Raw genomic sequence first — 17374 nt, 5'->3', positions numbered from 1 at the left:
TCTTGTCTTCTCTGTGCTGCGTGGCTGTCTCTGCACGCCCTGCCTTCATCTCTCCCTCGGGTCTCCGGGACATCAGCAGCTCAGTTCCGCCTCTCCCTTCTCTGCACGAACTCTTGGATTCATATTTTATTGGTGTTTTTCCAACTATTAAGGAAAAAAAATCGCCCTGGTGTGCTGCGGCCAGTGATGGAGCCATCCCAGGGCACCTCCTTCCCCGCCCTCCTCAAGCGCAGCGCTGTTATAAAGGAGAGAGAGCTTCCAGTCACTTCACCTCACACTGCAGCCTCGGCTCCAGCCAAGCACACATGCACGGCTGTGTCCAGAACTTTGGGCTTCTCGCAAGTGGTGCCCAAGGCCGGCTTTCGTGGCAATCTCTGTAACCTCAGAGTGCCCCACGCGGGACATCCGGCTGCCCCTCAGAGTCAGGTGAAGTACAGGACCCACCCTCTGAGGAGGTCAAGGAAGGACACCGTCCGACCCACCCTTCGTGGTGCAGATCCGAGAAGGACTGGCTCAGCTACTTAACATAAATAACTGGGAAGGACTACATGCTGGCCCTGGTTCCCTGAGCCTACTGCCGCGTTGGATCCCGGCATTGAACTGGGCTGCATCTCCTGCTGATTTCGGGGAGGGCTGGACCCGTCCCCTGCTTCCCTCCTGGTGTCACCGAAATTCCAGGCCTGTAGGTCTGATACTTGCTGTCCATCAAGACTCATCTAACCCATTTCTTCTCTTAACAAGCATTTACAATGCAATGGTCTCGGCATTGGTAAAGTTAGAGCTATTGGCATTGCTCATGACATTATTTTTGCTTATGTATTTTGTTTTTAAAACATTTAAAGAAACGGCATTGTCATGAGCAATGCCAATAGCTCTAACTTTAACAATGCCGAGACCGTTGCATTGTAAATGCTTGTTATTTCTACTTCATGTTTCACTGTCTTTGCACTTGTGCACTGTGATCTCCCATGAACACATACAAGTTTTTTTTGTACTTCCCTTTAATTTGTGAATACAACTTGTGCTCCCTTGAGTGCTATTAAGCTTGTGGCTGGCATTTCACTTATAATTTGCATAATTTATTGTGCAATGGTCCAAACTGTGACCGGTAACTTCAGAAAATCTTGTAGAATGAGTCCTCAAAGAAATACTGTGCCATATTTTTCTAAGGTTATTTGTGGCATATTGTATTATTATGTATTCAAAACTTACCCAACGAAACCAGTACCTGAAGGGGCTGTCCTGAAGCAATTTATTCTTCATGCAGTTGGCAATAGGTACTCGCTAATTATTGTACTACCTAAAAAGTACTTCCCCCCCCCCCCTTACTGCCAAGTTTTGAAGGAACCCTATAAAGTGAACAAGCAGCACCAACTGTAATAAACACCACTTATCCTTGAAAACCAACTGGTGTGAATATAATGCAGTTGTGAGGTATTCAAATTTCTGTCCTTGTATGTGTCCATTATATGTATACACGGGTTTTGACTTAAATGTATTTGCAAATTATAACCAGTTCAAAATATTAATTTTATTTTTTATGTACAATAAAGTCCGGATTTTCAGCTTTAAATACATGCTATGTTTGAACATAAAAACAAGTTTCTGCGACAAATGGGTCTAGCCCATTTAGAATCCATTTACACCTTGCACAACCTATTCAAGAAAAGGCAAGTCCGTTGGGTTAAATAAAGTCAAAGGATGCCTTATTGATACCCTGTTGTGCTCCAACAAATGTGCTAAATGAGAAGCTCTACAGCCTGGTGGCCGGGCTCCATGTCCAAAGCGGCATTCCTTCGGTGTATCACAGCGCCTCACAAGAACTATGCTCTGTCTGTTGCAACTCGCCCAGCGAATCAGGCAAAATCATCAGGTCCATAGTCTGTATCCTTTTCTATTTCGCAAACTCCTCCAGTTCCTGATCTCCGCACCAACATCATGGCGATTTAAGCCACAAAAAGGTACATTTTCATTTGAACAAGTTGAAGGAACAGTCAAGCAAAGCACAATTATTTTTTTTTCATTTAAAATCCCATTAATAGTTAGCTCTTTTGGAGAGGAACTAGAAAAAAGTTCAAAAGGTAAAAATCTCCCATCATTTCTGTGTTTGTATAGACCACACAGAAATTAATGTAGGATAATAAAATAAAAAAATAAAATTGCTCTAGTTCATTTCAATGTCTTATTTGTGTATGAAGCCGATCAGTGAGAACTGAAACTGCCAATGCAGGCTACATGCTCTTCATGCCGGCTACTGCTGCCATCGCCATCTAAAGAAAATAAAAAGAACAGGTAAATACTTTGGAAAAAAAATGCAAACACAATTTTTAAGATCAATTCCCCACACTAGACTATTTATTCGGACTATCGAGTAAATACCATCAGCATCCTCCATAATCACATTTAAGCGTGTTGGCTCATCTCGTACCTTAGCAATGATAAATGGCTGGTGAGACTTGGACATAGTGACAATGATCCAGACAGGGACATGCTAAGTAACTCAGCACTCTACTTTGGCCCCATCAGTGCTCAACATGTACATGGATCAGCTGAGAGGCATGATGAAGGGGTTAGGTGTCTACATTCAACAATACGTGGATGAAGATCAAAATTACACGATCATCACCACCTATGCCACATCCTTACTCGTAAACACTTCCTAATGAGCATTCCAAAATGTATGGCATTAAACTACCTCACGCTAAACCCAGAAAATACTATATTGATCCTCATTTTTCTTTAACACCATCAAAGGTTTAATACAGACTGGCTTACTAAAAGTAAAAACAGATGTTTTCTCCCAGTGTAACTCAAGAAATTAAATAATTCCTTCAAAAAGGTTTATTTCGGGGTGATATGCCGTAAAACATATACGAAAACACAATAAAAATACACAAAACCAGTCTAAAATTTCACCAAATTCATAACAGAAGTGTATGTGTCTAATAAAAAGAAAAATAGGAACACTCATTCAAAATTAGACTATTGTAAAAGCAATAATTACACAAAATACAAAAATCAAGCCCAAATGGCTCTCATTAACAAAACAATACAGGAGCCTTCTTAAACAAGCATTGAAAATGCAATAGGTCTCGCCTTTGATTAACCCCTTCCATGCTGCGCAGATTCCGCCGCTGTGCTGACGGAATCTTGCGCGGGCGTGGTCATGACGGAACGGTTCCGTCATGAGCACAGCTCAACCGTGGCTCATGACGGAACCGTTCCGTCATGAGCACCGAAGGGGTTAAGTTAAAGCCATTTGCTTTGCTAATGGTATTCTATAGCAAAGCAAATGGCTTTAACTTAATCAAAGGCGAGACCTATTGCATTTTTAATGCTTGTTGGTAGGGAGATTAAGTGATTTGCCCAGAATCACGGGATGTTGAATCAACGCAGATGCTCGATCCTTGAGCCCCAACTCTGGCCACATCCTCAAATTCTGGGAGTTCAGACTAGATTAATTTCAGCAGAAACAAATCGGCATCTTAAAACAATGTAAGAGTGGGGAACATGAAGTTATCCGGTGACCTTAAATACAAAGTGCCCCGTTTTGGCCGCCCAGCCTTAGATGGTCTCAAGCGCATGTTTAGCTTTACCGCTGCCTTCGATTGACTGACCGGCAGGCATTACTAATCAATCAAACGCTCAATAAGGACTGTGGTAATCTAACTAATACAAGAAACAAACCAGCAAACGCTCGCCTCTGTTGTTGGTCGGAGGGGAAACCTCGTCCTCCGAGGGAACACTTCTTACAACGTCGGGTGTGGCCATGCTGCACTATGAGAACCATGCACTACTCGAAAGAGCCAGCCAGCTGCAAAGGCCACGTCACCCGCAGGGGGGTATTTACAGAAGACAGCCCCTTGATGTTTCCCCCACTGTCCGGGAAGAAAAGTCTTTTTTCAGGTAGGGTAACATTTTCCTAAAATGTTATCACACCTTTATCCTTTCCCTTAATCCGCTGGGAAAGTTACTTTGTTTAATTAAAAAAAAGGGGGAGAGACGTCCCCACCCCTACAAAAGAGGCTAAAAACGGCCCCTTGATAATTATTCCCGGGTCAGGCTTTAGCGGGGCATTACGGCCCGCCGGAGCGTGTGATATTTGCTTTGAGTTTTCGGGCTGTATGTTTTCTGCTGCTTGTTTTGTTGGAGGGGGGCAACTTTGAGTTTCCAATGAAGGGCGTTGAAGCGCCCCTGGACAGGGGTGAACAGCAGCTCGGACTGGGAGGGGGCCGTGTGTGTCTTTACACCCTCTTTCCTCCCTTTGTTTGGGCCTGCGTCTGCCCAGCCGTCTCGGAGCAGCTGTTTCAGCACATGGCGTAGGACCCCCATGGGCTGGTGCCCGCTCCGGAGCCTTTGAAGGGCCTACCAGGCTTGTGCTGGGGTGCTGTGGTAGTGGAAGGGGAGAGACGTGGGGGGTTTTGATTGTGAAGCTCAAGCCGCAGCACGCCGCGCCAGAGAAATTAAAGTTTCTCTTGCAGGACACCACAATCATTTATTTTCTAACTTTAACACTGAGCGGGGAAGGCACCTTTACATCTCATTCCTTATTTCAGTTTGGAAAGGAAACGTTACAGAGATACGACTTTTGCAGAATCAGTGAGTGAGATCCAAATGCGCAAAAAAGAAAAAGAAAAAAGAATAAGTGAAGCCGTGGGCTTTCGCACCTCACTGCACCGCTATTTTCAAATGACCGGGGTGAAAGTTTCTCTTTTGGAACCGTCCCACTTGGACGGACTGCCCTGCTGGCGTAAAAGGTTTATTATCTTTATGGGGCCATCTGTTTCGCTCCATAAAGAAGATAAGAAACCTTTCACGCCAGCAGGAAGTCAGACGAGCCAGTCCACGTGGGACGGCTCTAAAAGAGAAAAGTGTACGTCACTTGAAGCTCTTTTCCAATGGCTGGCCGCCTTTTAGCATAAACGGTGACGCCAGCCAATGGAAAAGAGGGGCGGGGCTTAAACCCCGCTAGTGAAAGCTACCCAAAAACATAAAATCTCGCCAGCGAGACTGCGCATATGCGCAGCCTACGCTAGCCAAGACCTAAAAATACAGACAGATGTATCCGATCTAAGCACTCTTACAGGCAGACAAATACTGCTGGAAGCCTAAACTGAAGCACAGAGGGTGAATCCACTTCTTGCTAAATAATATAATGTACAAAAGAAATACAAATGCTCCATGCTTTCAGCAGCATGATTACTACATAAAGAACATATGCTGCTATCAACAGAGCAGACTTTCCACTTTGGGGGGGGAAGATTTTGATTTGCAAGGCGCCAAAGAGAAAATTTATGAAAAGTGTTCTGGATTGATGAGTTTGCATTTCATTCAGAAACTTCTCAAACAAAGGAAAGGATCGGAGTTCTAAAAAAGTTTTGCCATTAAGCTCCCATTAGTTACACTCTGGTGCGACAAATTAACTACATGGCCCCCAAATAAATGTTTTTATAAGGCCTTTGGAAGCGGGAGAAATAGAAACTGGATCCACCAATAATCTTCCTAATCCCTGTGCACCTATCCAGGATCTAACATGTCAGAGCCAGGGAAAGAATGACCAGTGTATTAATGCGTATTAGTTCTATTAAACTGTCGCTATATGGGGGCTAATTCGGCATAGTCGGGCCCAAAGCAATAAGGGTCTTAGAGGTGCAAGATCTTTTTTCTTTAGCGCAATGTCAAAATATAGAGGTATCAAGGGGGCACTTTGAGGTAAACTAAGGAGAGATCTGACAAAATCATTCTCTCTCTTACAGGTAATCCTTAGCGCTTTCAAAGCTCTACATTTCTGCTCCGTACAGGGCAGCAGTGTGCGCCTTAGCTTTGTAAACCTCCAGGGCCGGAGATACAGATTTTGACATTGTTGTACATTGTATTTTTAGCACTGCGCAGCTCTGTGCTAGAGTATGGCCCTACCTTCCTTTCTCAATGTGAGGAATCCAGGATAACCTGCCATTTGGTCTGATGCGTAAATAGTCAAATCTTTCCACCCTTTCCCGATAGGTAGACCCATAACTAATATTGCCCCTACAAGACATGTGGACTGATAGCCATATACTTAGTTTTTTGTAAATTAATTTCAAGCCTTAAAATCGGAAAATACTTCAAATGTGGGCAACAGGTTCTCCAAACCCCTATGGGTTCCTGTTAATAACAAAGCATGATCTGTGAAAAGTAGGGCCCGAGACAGGAAAACCATTTAGTTTGAGAGAGTCATGCGTACAATCCAGCAAAGTCTCAATTACATCTTTAATGTAAAGAGAGAAGATGGTACAGGCTACAGCGCATGCTTGCCGAAATCTCTCAGGATAGGTATGCGTTCTGTACATTCCCCCCTGCCTGCCCCCACTGGCCTTCTGTACCGATGCCAAATTCTCCACAAAAGCACAAATAGTGTACACAGAATTATGCTATTGATGGAAGCACAAACATTCACTTGCACCAATGAAAGCGGTTGCATTCAGTGGTCAGAGGTGTCTCTGGCTTTAAATAGTATGGCCATACCACCATCACTGTTTCTAAGAGATCTACACTGGAGGATTGCCTCACTTTCAAAGTCATCTAACAACAACCTGTATACCTTTCACGCCGCTCTAAAATATTTGGACTTTACCAGCTAATATGACAACGATACAAATACCACGCGGCTGCAGCCAAATCCTTTTCTGAGGCTAGGTCTTCAGTCTGTATGGTGGAACTTACTCCTCACAGTTCAGAGATGGCAAGAATGCATTGTCCCATTTCTCTTCCAACATCTTCCTGGGATTTCTAACACCATGCGGCACACAGATCAGCCTTTTCTCAGTTTAAAATGTTTTAAAGACCCATTCATTGATGAACTGGACGTTAACTGACAACACAAGGCCTTATTTCAGTCTTTAGTCAAAAAGAAAGATCTCCCTTGGATCTATGAATATCAACCGTCCTTCAAACATACAGATTTCACACTAACAGGATGAGATATGGCATCAACGAAGCAAACCAATTACTTAATAGCAAATTTATTACAAATTAATCAAAAATAGTCACATTAAGTCAAATGTCATACATATACATAAAAAGGTAAACAGTTTACCAAATATTAAAACAAAGAATAAAACTTTCTTTGGAGATCAGATACACAAAAAATTGAGTCACAATAAATATACATATGGAACAAAAAAATTGGGAAAGAGAGCACAGGACAAATAATCCTACTCGGACACAGGAAATCGTTAACTCACAGATTGATCAGTTCTAACCACAATAAATTTCAGCCACAGTGTACATGGCACAGAACCATTATCATTGCAAATTTTAAACGATTTCCTTATTTAAGAGCATCGACGCGTTTCGATAGGCCACAATATACAGCCAACACCTTCCTCAGGATTAGTTGCAGATCCCAATTTTAATAATTTTAAAATCTGAAAAAATGTATAACAGAAAAGTATAAGTGACTCCCCTAATACATTGCCACAGACAGTATTTGATATACTTCGATGACCCTAACTCATCCCTTATTCTTAGACATATACAAACACACACATTCTCTTGTACCATCATCTGTTACTGCTAATGCTGTTTATCCGAGTAAGATTTGAAAAAATTCTCACAATATCTTAGAGATGCCCAAATCTTGAAGTACATTGATATTGTTTTGGGATATAGAAATTCATTCATGTTGTTATGTGAAAAGGACACATGACAAGCTATCCTCGCTCCACTCGTAATTTAGGACACTTGCTATATGCTAGACCATATTTATTTTATTTGTCAAACTCACAATTATAGAAATATCAGAGAGTCACAATCCCTCTTGTCCAAATTGAGTCCACTACTCAGCGCTTAAGTTTCATCACGAATCTGTTAAAGTGAAAAAATGGAGTGCTAGTGTCTTATTACAGTAACAACATTAGTTACTTATTTTATAGACATATTTGAGAATTTTACCTTATATCTTCTTTAAGTTTGTTTTTCGTAGTCATTCACAAGTCTATTTTTCATAGGTACCCTCATAGGGATAGAGATTATACAGGTATATTACCTAATATGAATTACAAAAATATGTTATTCGTACTGCCTCACATGCAATTTGAAATCCTAGCGGGTTAATCAAAGTACAGAGAACATCATATTTACCGAATGCTTGTGTTTAATCCATACGGATCCTCTATCTTTTATTCGCTGTATGTGTATCAATCCAGAGAAATACCCTTTAGTCTCCCGGATGATCTCTGAAATAAAGCAATTGCTTGTTTAAACTATATCAACTTTGTGTCGTTGATGTCGAGCCACCTAGCATACGTTCTTAGAAATATTACCCTACATATGCTATTTAATCTGTATTTATAAGTGTCCCACATTGCATTTTAGCCAGACTATTTGGACATGTGCACCGATATTCTCTAAATAAAAAATGCACACAAGAAAAAGCGCAACTTACGCCATATCTGTAGACACTATACTAACTCACAATAACGCACAATAGCCGATATGGAGTTAATCACAAAGGTTCCTATAACTATCATAGAAAACATTACTCGTATTGGCTAATCTTCTCACCCGAGATTTTACAGAAATCCAGACGAGTCACCATTTACCTTAGATAAGTTTCCGTTATGTAACTAAAGGTCGGTGAAGGTAAATTCGTCCCAAATCTGGGATCTGGTAACTCCCTGCAAAAAAAGAGACCGCAAACATCAATATGATGCCGCATCTCAATTGGCTCGACCACTGGATTCCTAAGTGGACTACCTGTTCACATACCTTGCTCGGGTCCGGTCAACTCCGCAAAGTGGATTCCTTCAATTCTGTTGAACAGGGGACCCACAAATCCCATCGATTTTAAATACCGGCCAGCGTCATCGAAACCGGAAGTAAAACAGTATTTCCGGGTTAGAGAGTTGGCCCTAGGTATGGTTACAAAGACCTCACGTGCGAATAATCCGCCATCTTAGAGGTGTTTGAAGCGCATACCAAGCCTCCTAGTTAAATCATGGTGTCGAACCACAACACCCTTTCGTATATAGCGGAGAGTATACCCATTGACACATCATGTTATAGCATAGCGAGTTCTGCAGTATGTAAATCCATATGGATCTCGAAATGGGCCAAAAGTCCGTCTTCGTAAAGACTGCATATGTACAACTCGTCAAAATAGCAATGTTTCAATATTGATTAACCGAAACATGCTATACTAATAAAATATCTAATCCTAACACTCATGTCTATGTTTCCACGAGAGATATACCAAATTTAAATGTCAAGTTGTATAGACATCGATCGATAACTGAAACTGCCAATGGCAGTAGCATAAAAACCTTTAAGGACAATTTTTTAAAAGAGGAACGGATCATTCACATCCTTAATGATTAATATTTCAGCATTCTTCCTAGTATGGCATTGATACACCCCAAGATACTAGCGCACATTTAAGCTAGTGCTGGGGTCACCATATTCCATATAACATGGATCTTTTCAGAAGCAGGAGACACCAGACTGATCACACAGCTAGACATCAGCTGGCCTCCCTTATTTATTCCGAATTTTATTGCTAACAGAGGGAACATATTTTATGAGATATATATTACAGTCAGACAACCAACAGACAACAGATTAATCTGTCGGGTCTCAAACCTAAGTCATCATTTACTCCAACTTTGGCTATGGTTGGTAAAAATGTTGAAGTCTTTGAGAAAGCAGTGGAGAGTGATATTGCCAACATTCTCAGCAGACAGAATAGAACAGATCTTAGCCAGAACATTAATAGAAATGAGAGACAGGCTTTAAATTCCCTTAAAACAGACAGGAGTATAACGATTAAGCCCGCAGATAAGGGAGGTGGTGTTGTTGTTTTTAATACGAGAGACTATGAGTGTAGAATATATAAACTGCTGAATGTCGAAGAACACTACAAGCGAACGAATGTGCACAGCTTAGAAGCTGTGGCCAGAGAGTGTCTTGATCTTTTGAGAGAAGCAAAAGAGAATTCCTGGATATGTGACGAATTTAAATTTCTCAACAATTTGGAGCCTAGAACCCCTGCTATATATGGCCTACCAAAAATGCACAAAAATGCCACTGATCCACCTATGAGACCAATAGTGAGTAGTATTAACTCCCTCCTGGAACCGGTCAGCAAATATGTGGACCATTTTTTACGTCCCATTGTCTCCAACCTACGATCATATGTGAGAGACTCGGCCCATATTATCTCACTTGTGGAAGGTAGACCGTTCTGTGGAGAGACTCAGTGTCTAGTAACTCTGGACATTGAGTCTCTCTACACGAACATCCCTCAATGATACGGTAGAGGTTATTCGAGAGGTGCTAAGGGATCAGGATCTTGGTGGAGCCAATGCTGACTTTATTGTCAGCTGTGTTAGCCTCATTTTGAAGAACAATGTTTTCCTGTTCAAGGATGAATACTTTAAACAGCTGAAAGGTACCAGCATGGGGGCTACCTGTGCTCCAAGTCTGGCCTGCCTATATGTAGGCCAGTTTGAAACTAAGCACATTTACAACGAAGTAGCCCCTTTCTTTGAAAATGTAGCGGGCTGGTACCGCTACATTGATGACATTTTTTTCATCTGGGAGGGTGACACTGATAAACTGAAAGAATTCCTTGCCTGGCTTAATCTTGGTGATCCAAATTTGAGGTTCACATTCCACTATAGCAAAACTAGGGTAGACTTCCTAGATATCTCTATCAAAAACTCTAATAACTGTTTGGAGGTTGAGTTGTTTACGAAACCCATGGCCAAAAACACTCTTTCACTTCTCTAGTTTTCATCCCAAATCCCAACGGGAAAGTATCCCCTTCAGCCAATTCCTTCGTCTTCGAAGGAATTGCTCTGATTTACAGGACTTTTACAGACATGCAGAGGACTTAAAACGAAAATTTAGGGATAGAGGCTATCCCAAAAAACTTTTGACACACTCTCAAACGTGCCAGGTTCTATGATCGCAATGCACTAGTTAATAAACCTGCAGTTAAAAAGGAATTCCCCAACAAAGTAGTATTTGTCAGCAAATTTTCCAACTTAAGCAACCAGATAAAAAACATTGTCAATAAGAACTGGCACATCATCAACTATGATGAAGAGGTGAAATTGGAAAGACCCCTGTATGCATTCAAAAAGAACAGCAATTTGAGAGACAAGTTGGTGCATACGTACTATGAGGATAATAACCTGACACAAAGGACGATCACCAACAGCCCTGCATTGGGCAATGTCAGATGTGGTACATGCAATATATGTCCGCAGTGCATACAAACTAAAGAAATCACCTATAACGGTTGCACTATACATTCCAAAACGCTGAATAACTGCAGAAGCAAAAATGTTATTTATTTCCTACGATGCCCGTGTAATCTGGGATACGTAGGAGAAACAGGGAGAGAGATACGAGTCAGACTTCAAGAACATAGATCGGCCATCAAAACAAAAAAATTGACATCACCGCTGGTACCGCACTATCTCGAATTTGGGCACGGTGAAAATGATTTCACCTGGTTCATTTTGGAAAAAGTCAAACTTGACAAGAGAGGTGGTAACATTACCAGTAAACGTAAGGCACGTGAACAATGGTACATCTCTTACTTGAACTCAATACGGAAAGGCCTCAATTCACGAGAAGAATGGGAACGCTTTCTGGTTGTCTGACTGTAATATATATCTCATAAAATATGTTCCCTCTGTTAGCAATAAAATTCAGAATAAATAAGGGAGGCCAGCTGATGTCTAGCTGTGTGATCAGTCTGGTGTCTCCTGCTTCTGAAAAGATCCATGTTATATGGAATATGGTGACCCCAGCACTAGCTTAAATGTGCGCTAGTATCTTGGGGTGTATCAATGCCATACTAGGAAGAATGCTGAAATATTAATCATTAAGGATGTGAATGATCCGTTCCTCTATTAAAAAATTGTCCTTAAAGGTTTTTATGCTACTGCCATTGGCAGTTTCAGTTATCGATCGATGTCTATACAACTTGACATTTAAATTTGGTATATCTCTCGTGGAAACATAGACATGAGTGTTAGGATTAGATATTTTATTAGTATAGCATGTTTCGGTTAATCAATATTGAAACATTGAAACATTGCTATTTTGACGAGTTGTACATATGCGGTCTTTACGAAGACGGACTTTTGGCCCATTTCGAGATCCATATGGATTTACATACTGCAGAACTCGCTATGCTATAACATGATGTGTCAATGGGTATACTCTCCGCTATATACGAAAGGGTGTTGTGGTTCGACACCATGATTTAACTAGGAGGCTTGGTATGCGCTTCAAACACCTCTAAGATGGCGGATTATTCGCACGTGAGGTCTTTGTAACCATACCTAGGGCCAACTCTCTAACCCGGAAATACTGTTTTACTTCCGGTTTCGATGACGCTGGCCGGTATTTAAAATCGATGGGATTTGTGGGTCCCCTGTTCAACAGAATTGAAGGAATCCACTTTGCGGAGTTGACCGGACCCGAGCAAGGTATGTGAACAGGTAGTCCACTTAGGAATCCAGTGGTCGAGCCAATTGAGATGCGCCATCATATTGATGTTTGCGGTCTCTTTTTTTGCAGGGAGTTACCAGATCCCAGATTTGGGACGAATTTACCTTCACCGACCTTTAGTTACATAACGGAAACTTATCTAAGGTAAATGGTGACTCGTCTGGATTTCTGTAAAATCTCGGGTGAGAAGATTAGCCAATACGAGTAATGTTTTCTATGATAGTTATAGGAACCTTTGTGATTAACTCCATATCGGCTATTGTGCGTTATTGTGAGTTAGTATAGTGTCTACAGATATGGCGTAAGTTGCGCTTTTTCTTGAGTGCATTTTTTATTTAGAGAATATCGGTGCACATGTCCAAATAGTCTGACTAAAATGCAATGTGGGACACTTATAAATACAGATTAAATAGCATATGTAGGGTAATATTTCTAAGAACGTATGCTAGGTGGCTCGACATCAACGACACGAAAAGTTGATATAGTTTAAACAAGCAATTGCTTTATTTCAGAGATCATCCGGGAGACTAAAGGGTATTTCTCTGGATTGATACACATACAGCGAATAAAAGATAGAGGATCCGTATGGATTAAACACAAGCATTCGGTAAATATGATGTTCTCTGTACTTTGATTAACCCGCTAGGATTTCAAATTGCATGTGAGGCAGTACGAATAACATATTTTTGTAATTCATATTAGGTAATATACCTGTATAATCTCTATCCCTATGAGGGTACCTATGAAAAATAGACGTGTGAATGACTACGAAAAACAAACTTAAAGAAGATATAAGGTAAAATTCTCAAATATGTCTATAAAATAAGTAACTAATGTTGTTACTGTAATAAGACACTAGCACTCCATTTTTTCACTTTAACAGATTCGTGATGAAACTTAAGCGCTGAGTAGTGGACTCAATTTGGACAAGAGGGATTGTGACTCTCTGATATTTCTATAATTGTGAGTTTGACAAATAAAATAAATATGGTCTAGCATATAGCAAGTGTCCTAAATTACGAGTGGAGCGAGGATAGCTTGTCATAGTGTCCTTTTCACATAAGAACATGAATGAATTTCTATATCCCAAAACAATATCAATGTACTTCAAGATTTGGGCATCTCTAAGATAGTGAGAATTTTTTCAAATCTTACTCGGATAAACAGCATTAGCAGTAACAGATGATGGTACAAGAGAATGTGTGTGTTTGTATACGTCTAAGAATAAGGGATGAGTTAGGGTCATCAAAGTATATCAAATACTGTCTGTGGCAATGTATTAGGGGAGTCACTTATACTTTTCTGTTATACATTTTTTCAGATTTTAAAATTATTAAAATTGGGATCTGCAACTAATCCTGAGGAAGGTGTTGGCTGTATATTGTGGCCTACCGAAACGCGTTGATGCTCTTAAATAAGGAAATCGTTTAAAATTTGCAATGATAATGGTTCTGTGCCATGTACACTGTGGCTGAAATTTATTGTGGTTAGAACTGATCAATCTGCGAGTTAACGATTTCCTGTGTCCGAGTAGGATTATTTGTCCTGTGCTCTTTCCCAATTTTTTTGTTCCATATTGAATATGCTACTTACCAGTATGCATCTGTTCTTGGCATGTAGGGCTGCTGACATTCATATCTGTGCATAGATCGCCGCCTAGTGTTGGGTCCGGATGTTTGCACGTTGTTGTCCTGGAAGAGTCTTCGAAGTATCCTTGGATAGGTGACTCCTCCCCTGGACTACAGTGCGCATGGGCATCCTCTCCATCCTCAGATTGTTTTTCGCCATTGTGGCAGTGATGGAGTAGATACAGAAAGTGATGACCATGCTTGCAGTAATTCTGAGAGCTGCAGCTGCGACAGGCGCCGGGGGAGGAGGGAGGGCGATATGAATGTCAGCAGCCCTACATACCAAGAACAGATGCATACTGGTAAGTAGCATATTCAGTTCGAGGCATATGGGCTGCTGAATTCATATCTGTGCATAGAATACATAGCAGTGCCCTCTATTAGCGGCGGCTACCCGTGCCAGCTGCAGCGGTCTGAAAAAGTGTCTTGAGAACAGCCTGTCCTACAGCTGCCTGCTGTTTTGACTGCACATCTACACAATAGTGTTTTGTAAATGTGTGTGTAGTGGACCATGTGGCTGCTCTGCATATATCATGCAGGGGAATATTTCCTAGGAAGGCCATGGAAGCCCCCAACTTACGTGTTGAGTGGGCTCGTGGTGGAATAGTTAATGTGCGTTTTGCCTTTTGATAACAGATTTGAATACACTTAACTATCCATCTGGCTATCCCTGCTTTGGAGATGGCGTTACCTTTGTGGTGTGGGGCAAAGGCAACGAACAGTTGTTTTGTCTTCCTGAATGGTTTAGTCCTGTCGATGTAGTACATGAGGGCCCTCCGTACATCTAGTGTATGTAGTGCCCTTTCTGCAACAGTTTGTGGGTTTTGGAAGAAAACGGGCAGTTCAATAGTCTGATTCATGTGGAACTGCGATATTACCTTGGGCATGAATTTGGGGTTGGTACGTAGTACGACCCTGTTGGCGTGAACCTGAATAAATGGCTCTTGAACGGTTAGTGCCTGGAGTTCACTAACTCTTCTTAGGGAAGTGATCGCTACTAGGAAGGCCACTTTCCAGGTAAGGAATTGAATCTCGCATGAGTGTAGAGGTTCAAAGGGTGGACCCATCAGGCGTGTGAGGACCAAGTTGAGGTTCCACATTGGAGCCGGTGGGTGACTAGGTGGAATGACTCGTTTGAGCCCTTCCAAGAATGCTTTGATGGCAGGCACTCTGAATAGAGAGAGGTGCTGCCTGGTTTGCAGGTAGGCTGATATTGCGGTCAAATGGACACGTATAGAGGTGTACGCCAGATTGCATCGGTATAGGTGTAAGAGGTAACAGATGATGTTGTGGATGGATGCGTCCAGCGGGTTGATGTCATTATTACCGCAATAAATGACGAACCTTTTCCATTTGGCTGCATAGCAAGCCCTGGTAGTGGGTCTCCTGGCCTCCTTGATGATGTCCATACAGTCAGGTGGCAGGTTGAGATAGCCAAACTCTAGGACTTCAGGAGCCAGATCGCCAGGTTCAGCTGTTGCGGATCTGGGTGCTGAACCTCTCCATGGTTCTGCGTCAAATGCGCGGGTTTGATCCGCAGCCTTTGATGCGGCACCACGGAAAGTTCGAGGAAGGTGGTGTACCACGGCTGGCGTGCCCACGTGGGAGCAACTAGGACGAGTGTCAGGGAGTGTTGTCGTAGTTTGCGAGCCACCAGCGGTATCAGCGGCGCTGGGGGAAAAGCGTACGCAAATCTGCCGGACCAGTTCATCCATATCGCATTGCCCTGCGACTGCGGATGTGGGAATCTGGCGGCGAAGCTTTGGCATTTTGCGTTTTCGCTTGTCGCGAATAGGTCTATCTCTGGATGACCCCACTGCTGGAAGTACGGTTGGAGTACTGATGGGTGTAACTCCCACTCGTGCATCTGGTGGCTGTGTCTGCTGAGCAGATCCGCCATCTGGTTGTCCTTGCCGGGGAGGTGTTCCGCCATGAGGAACATGTTCCTCTGAATGGCCCACTTCCACATGCTCTGAGCCAGATGAGACAACTGTGGAGAGTGTGTTCCTCCCTGCTTCTGTATGTAGTACATGGCAGTCATGTTGTCCGTCCGGATCAACACGACTTTGTTGCACAGATGTACTTTGAATGCCTTCATGGCCAGGAAGATTGCCATCAGTTCCAGAAGGTTGATGTGCATCTTCTTCTGTTGTGTCGTCCATAGTCCCTGCACTGTGTAGTGGAGTACATGAGCTCCCCATCCCTGGAGAGACGCGTCCGCTGTCAGTACTATTTGCGGAACAGGCTCTTGGAACGGTCGGCCCTTACAAAGGTTTTGTGGATTCCACCAATGCAGAGAGTTGTATGCCCGACCGCTCACCAACACTAGGTCTTTCAACTGTCCTTGAGCCTGATTCCACTGACGTGCTAGGCACTCCTGAAGTGGGCGCATATGTAACCTCGCGTGCGGGACTATGAAGATGCAGGAGGCCATCATGCCTATCAACTGCATAAACACTCGCGCTGGAAGCGAGTGATAGGGTTTGAACTTGGAGATCAGCAGTTGTATGCTGTTGATCCTCACTAAATTTGGCTGAGCTGTGGCCGCCAGAGTGTCTATAGTCGCACCTAGGTACTGTTGTACGTGTGCGGGCTGGAGATGGGACTTTGGGTAATTTAGTGAGAATCCCAGACTGTGAAGAAGGTGAATGGTGCGGGACATGTGGCTTGCACATTGCTGGGCTGACTTCGCTTGAACGAGCCAGTCGTCTAGGTGGGGGTAGACGTGTATATGCTGCCTCCGTAAATGTGCCGCCACCGTAGCTAGGCACTTCGTGAAAACCCTGGGCGCTGTTGTCACGCCGAAGGGAAGGACTTTGAACTGATAGTGCTGCCCCTGAACAGTGAACCTGAGGTATTTTTTGTGTGAGGGGTGGATGGGTATGTGAAAGTACGCATCCTTGAGGTCCAGTGAGGCTAGGAAGTCTCCCTGCTTGAGAAGCGGAAGGACTTGCTGTAGGGTGAGCATGTGAAAGTGCTCCGAAAGAATGTACTGGTTCAGGGGTCTCAGGTCTAATATAGGCCTGAGCGACCCGTCCTTCTTTGGAATTAAAAAGTAGAGGGAGTACACCCCTGTACCCTGCTCGTGGGTGGGGACGACCTCTATAGCGCCTTTTAGAAGCATACTTTGCACCTCTTGCTGTAAGAGCGTTAAGTGCTCTGAGGACATAGGACGGTTTCTTGGTGGTATTGTGGGTGGAGTGGAGGTTAACTCCAGACAGTAACCGTATTTTATAATATCT

The 17374-nt window shown here is 42.7% G+C and overlaps 1 protein-coding gene across 2 annotated transcripts in view; it reads right to left on the bottom strand.

The window, feature by feature from the left end:
- Positions 1–1511: 1511 nt before the first annotated feature.
- RNF149 (ring finger protein 149) overlaps positions 1512–17374 on the bottom strand; it is a 91251-nt gene continuing 75388 nt past the window's right edge. For both annotated transcript variants that reach the window (XM_085622757.1, XM_085622758.1), the window contains one exon: positions 1512–2270. In XM_085622757.1, coding sequence (XP_085478883.1) covers positions 2203–2270 — 68 coding nt within the window. In that variant the 3' untranslated portion in view covers positions 1512–2202. The remainder of the gene's footprint in view (positions 2271–17374) is intronic.

The sequence above is a fragment of the Triturus cristatus genome, chromosome 8 (assembly GCF_964204655.1).
Source record: "Triturus cristatus chromosome 8, aTriCri1.1, whole genome shotgun sequence".
Taxonomy (NCBI): domain Eukaryota; kingdom Metazoa; phylum Chordata; class Amphibia; order Caudata; family Salamandridae; genus Triturus; species Triturus cristatus.
The sequence above is the reverse complement of the archived record's forward strand: the minus strand, read 5'-3'. Positions and strand labels throughout refer to the sequence as shown.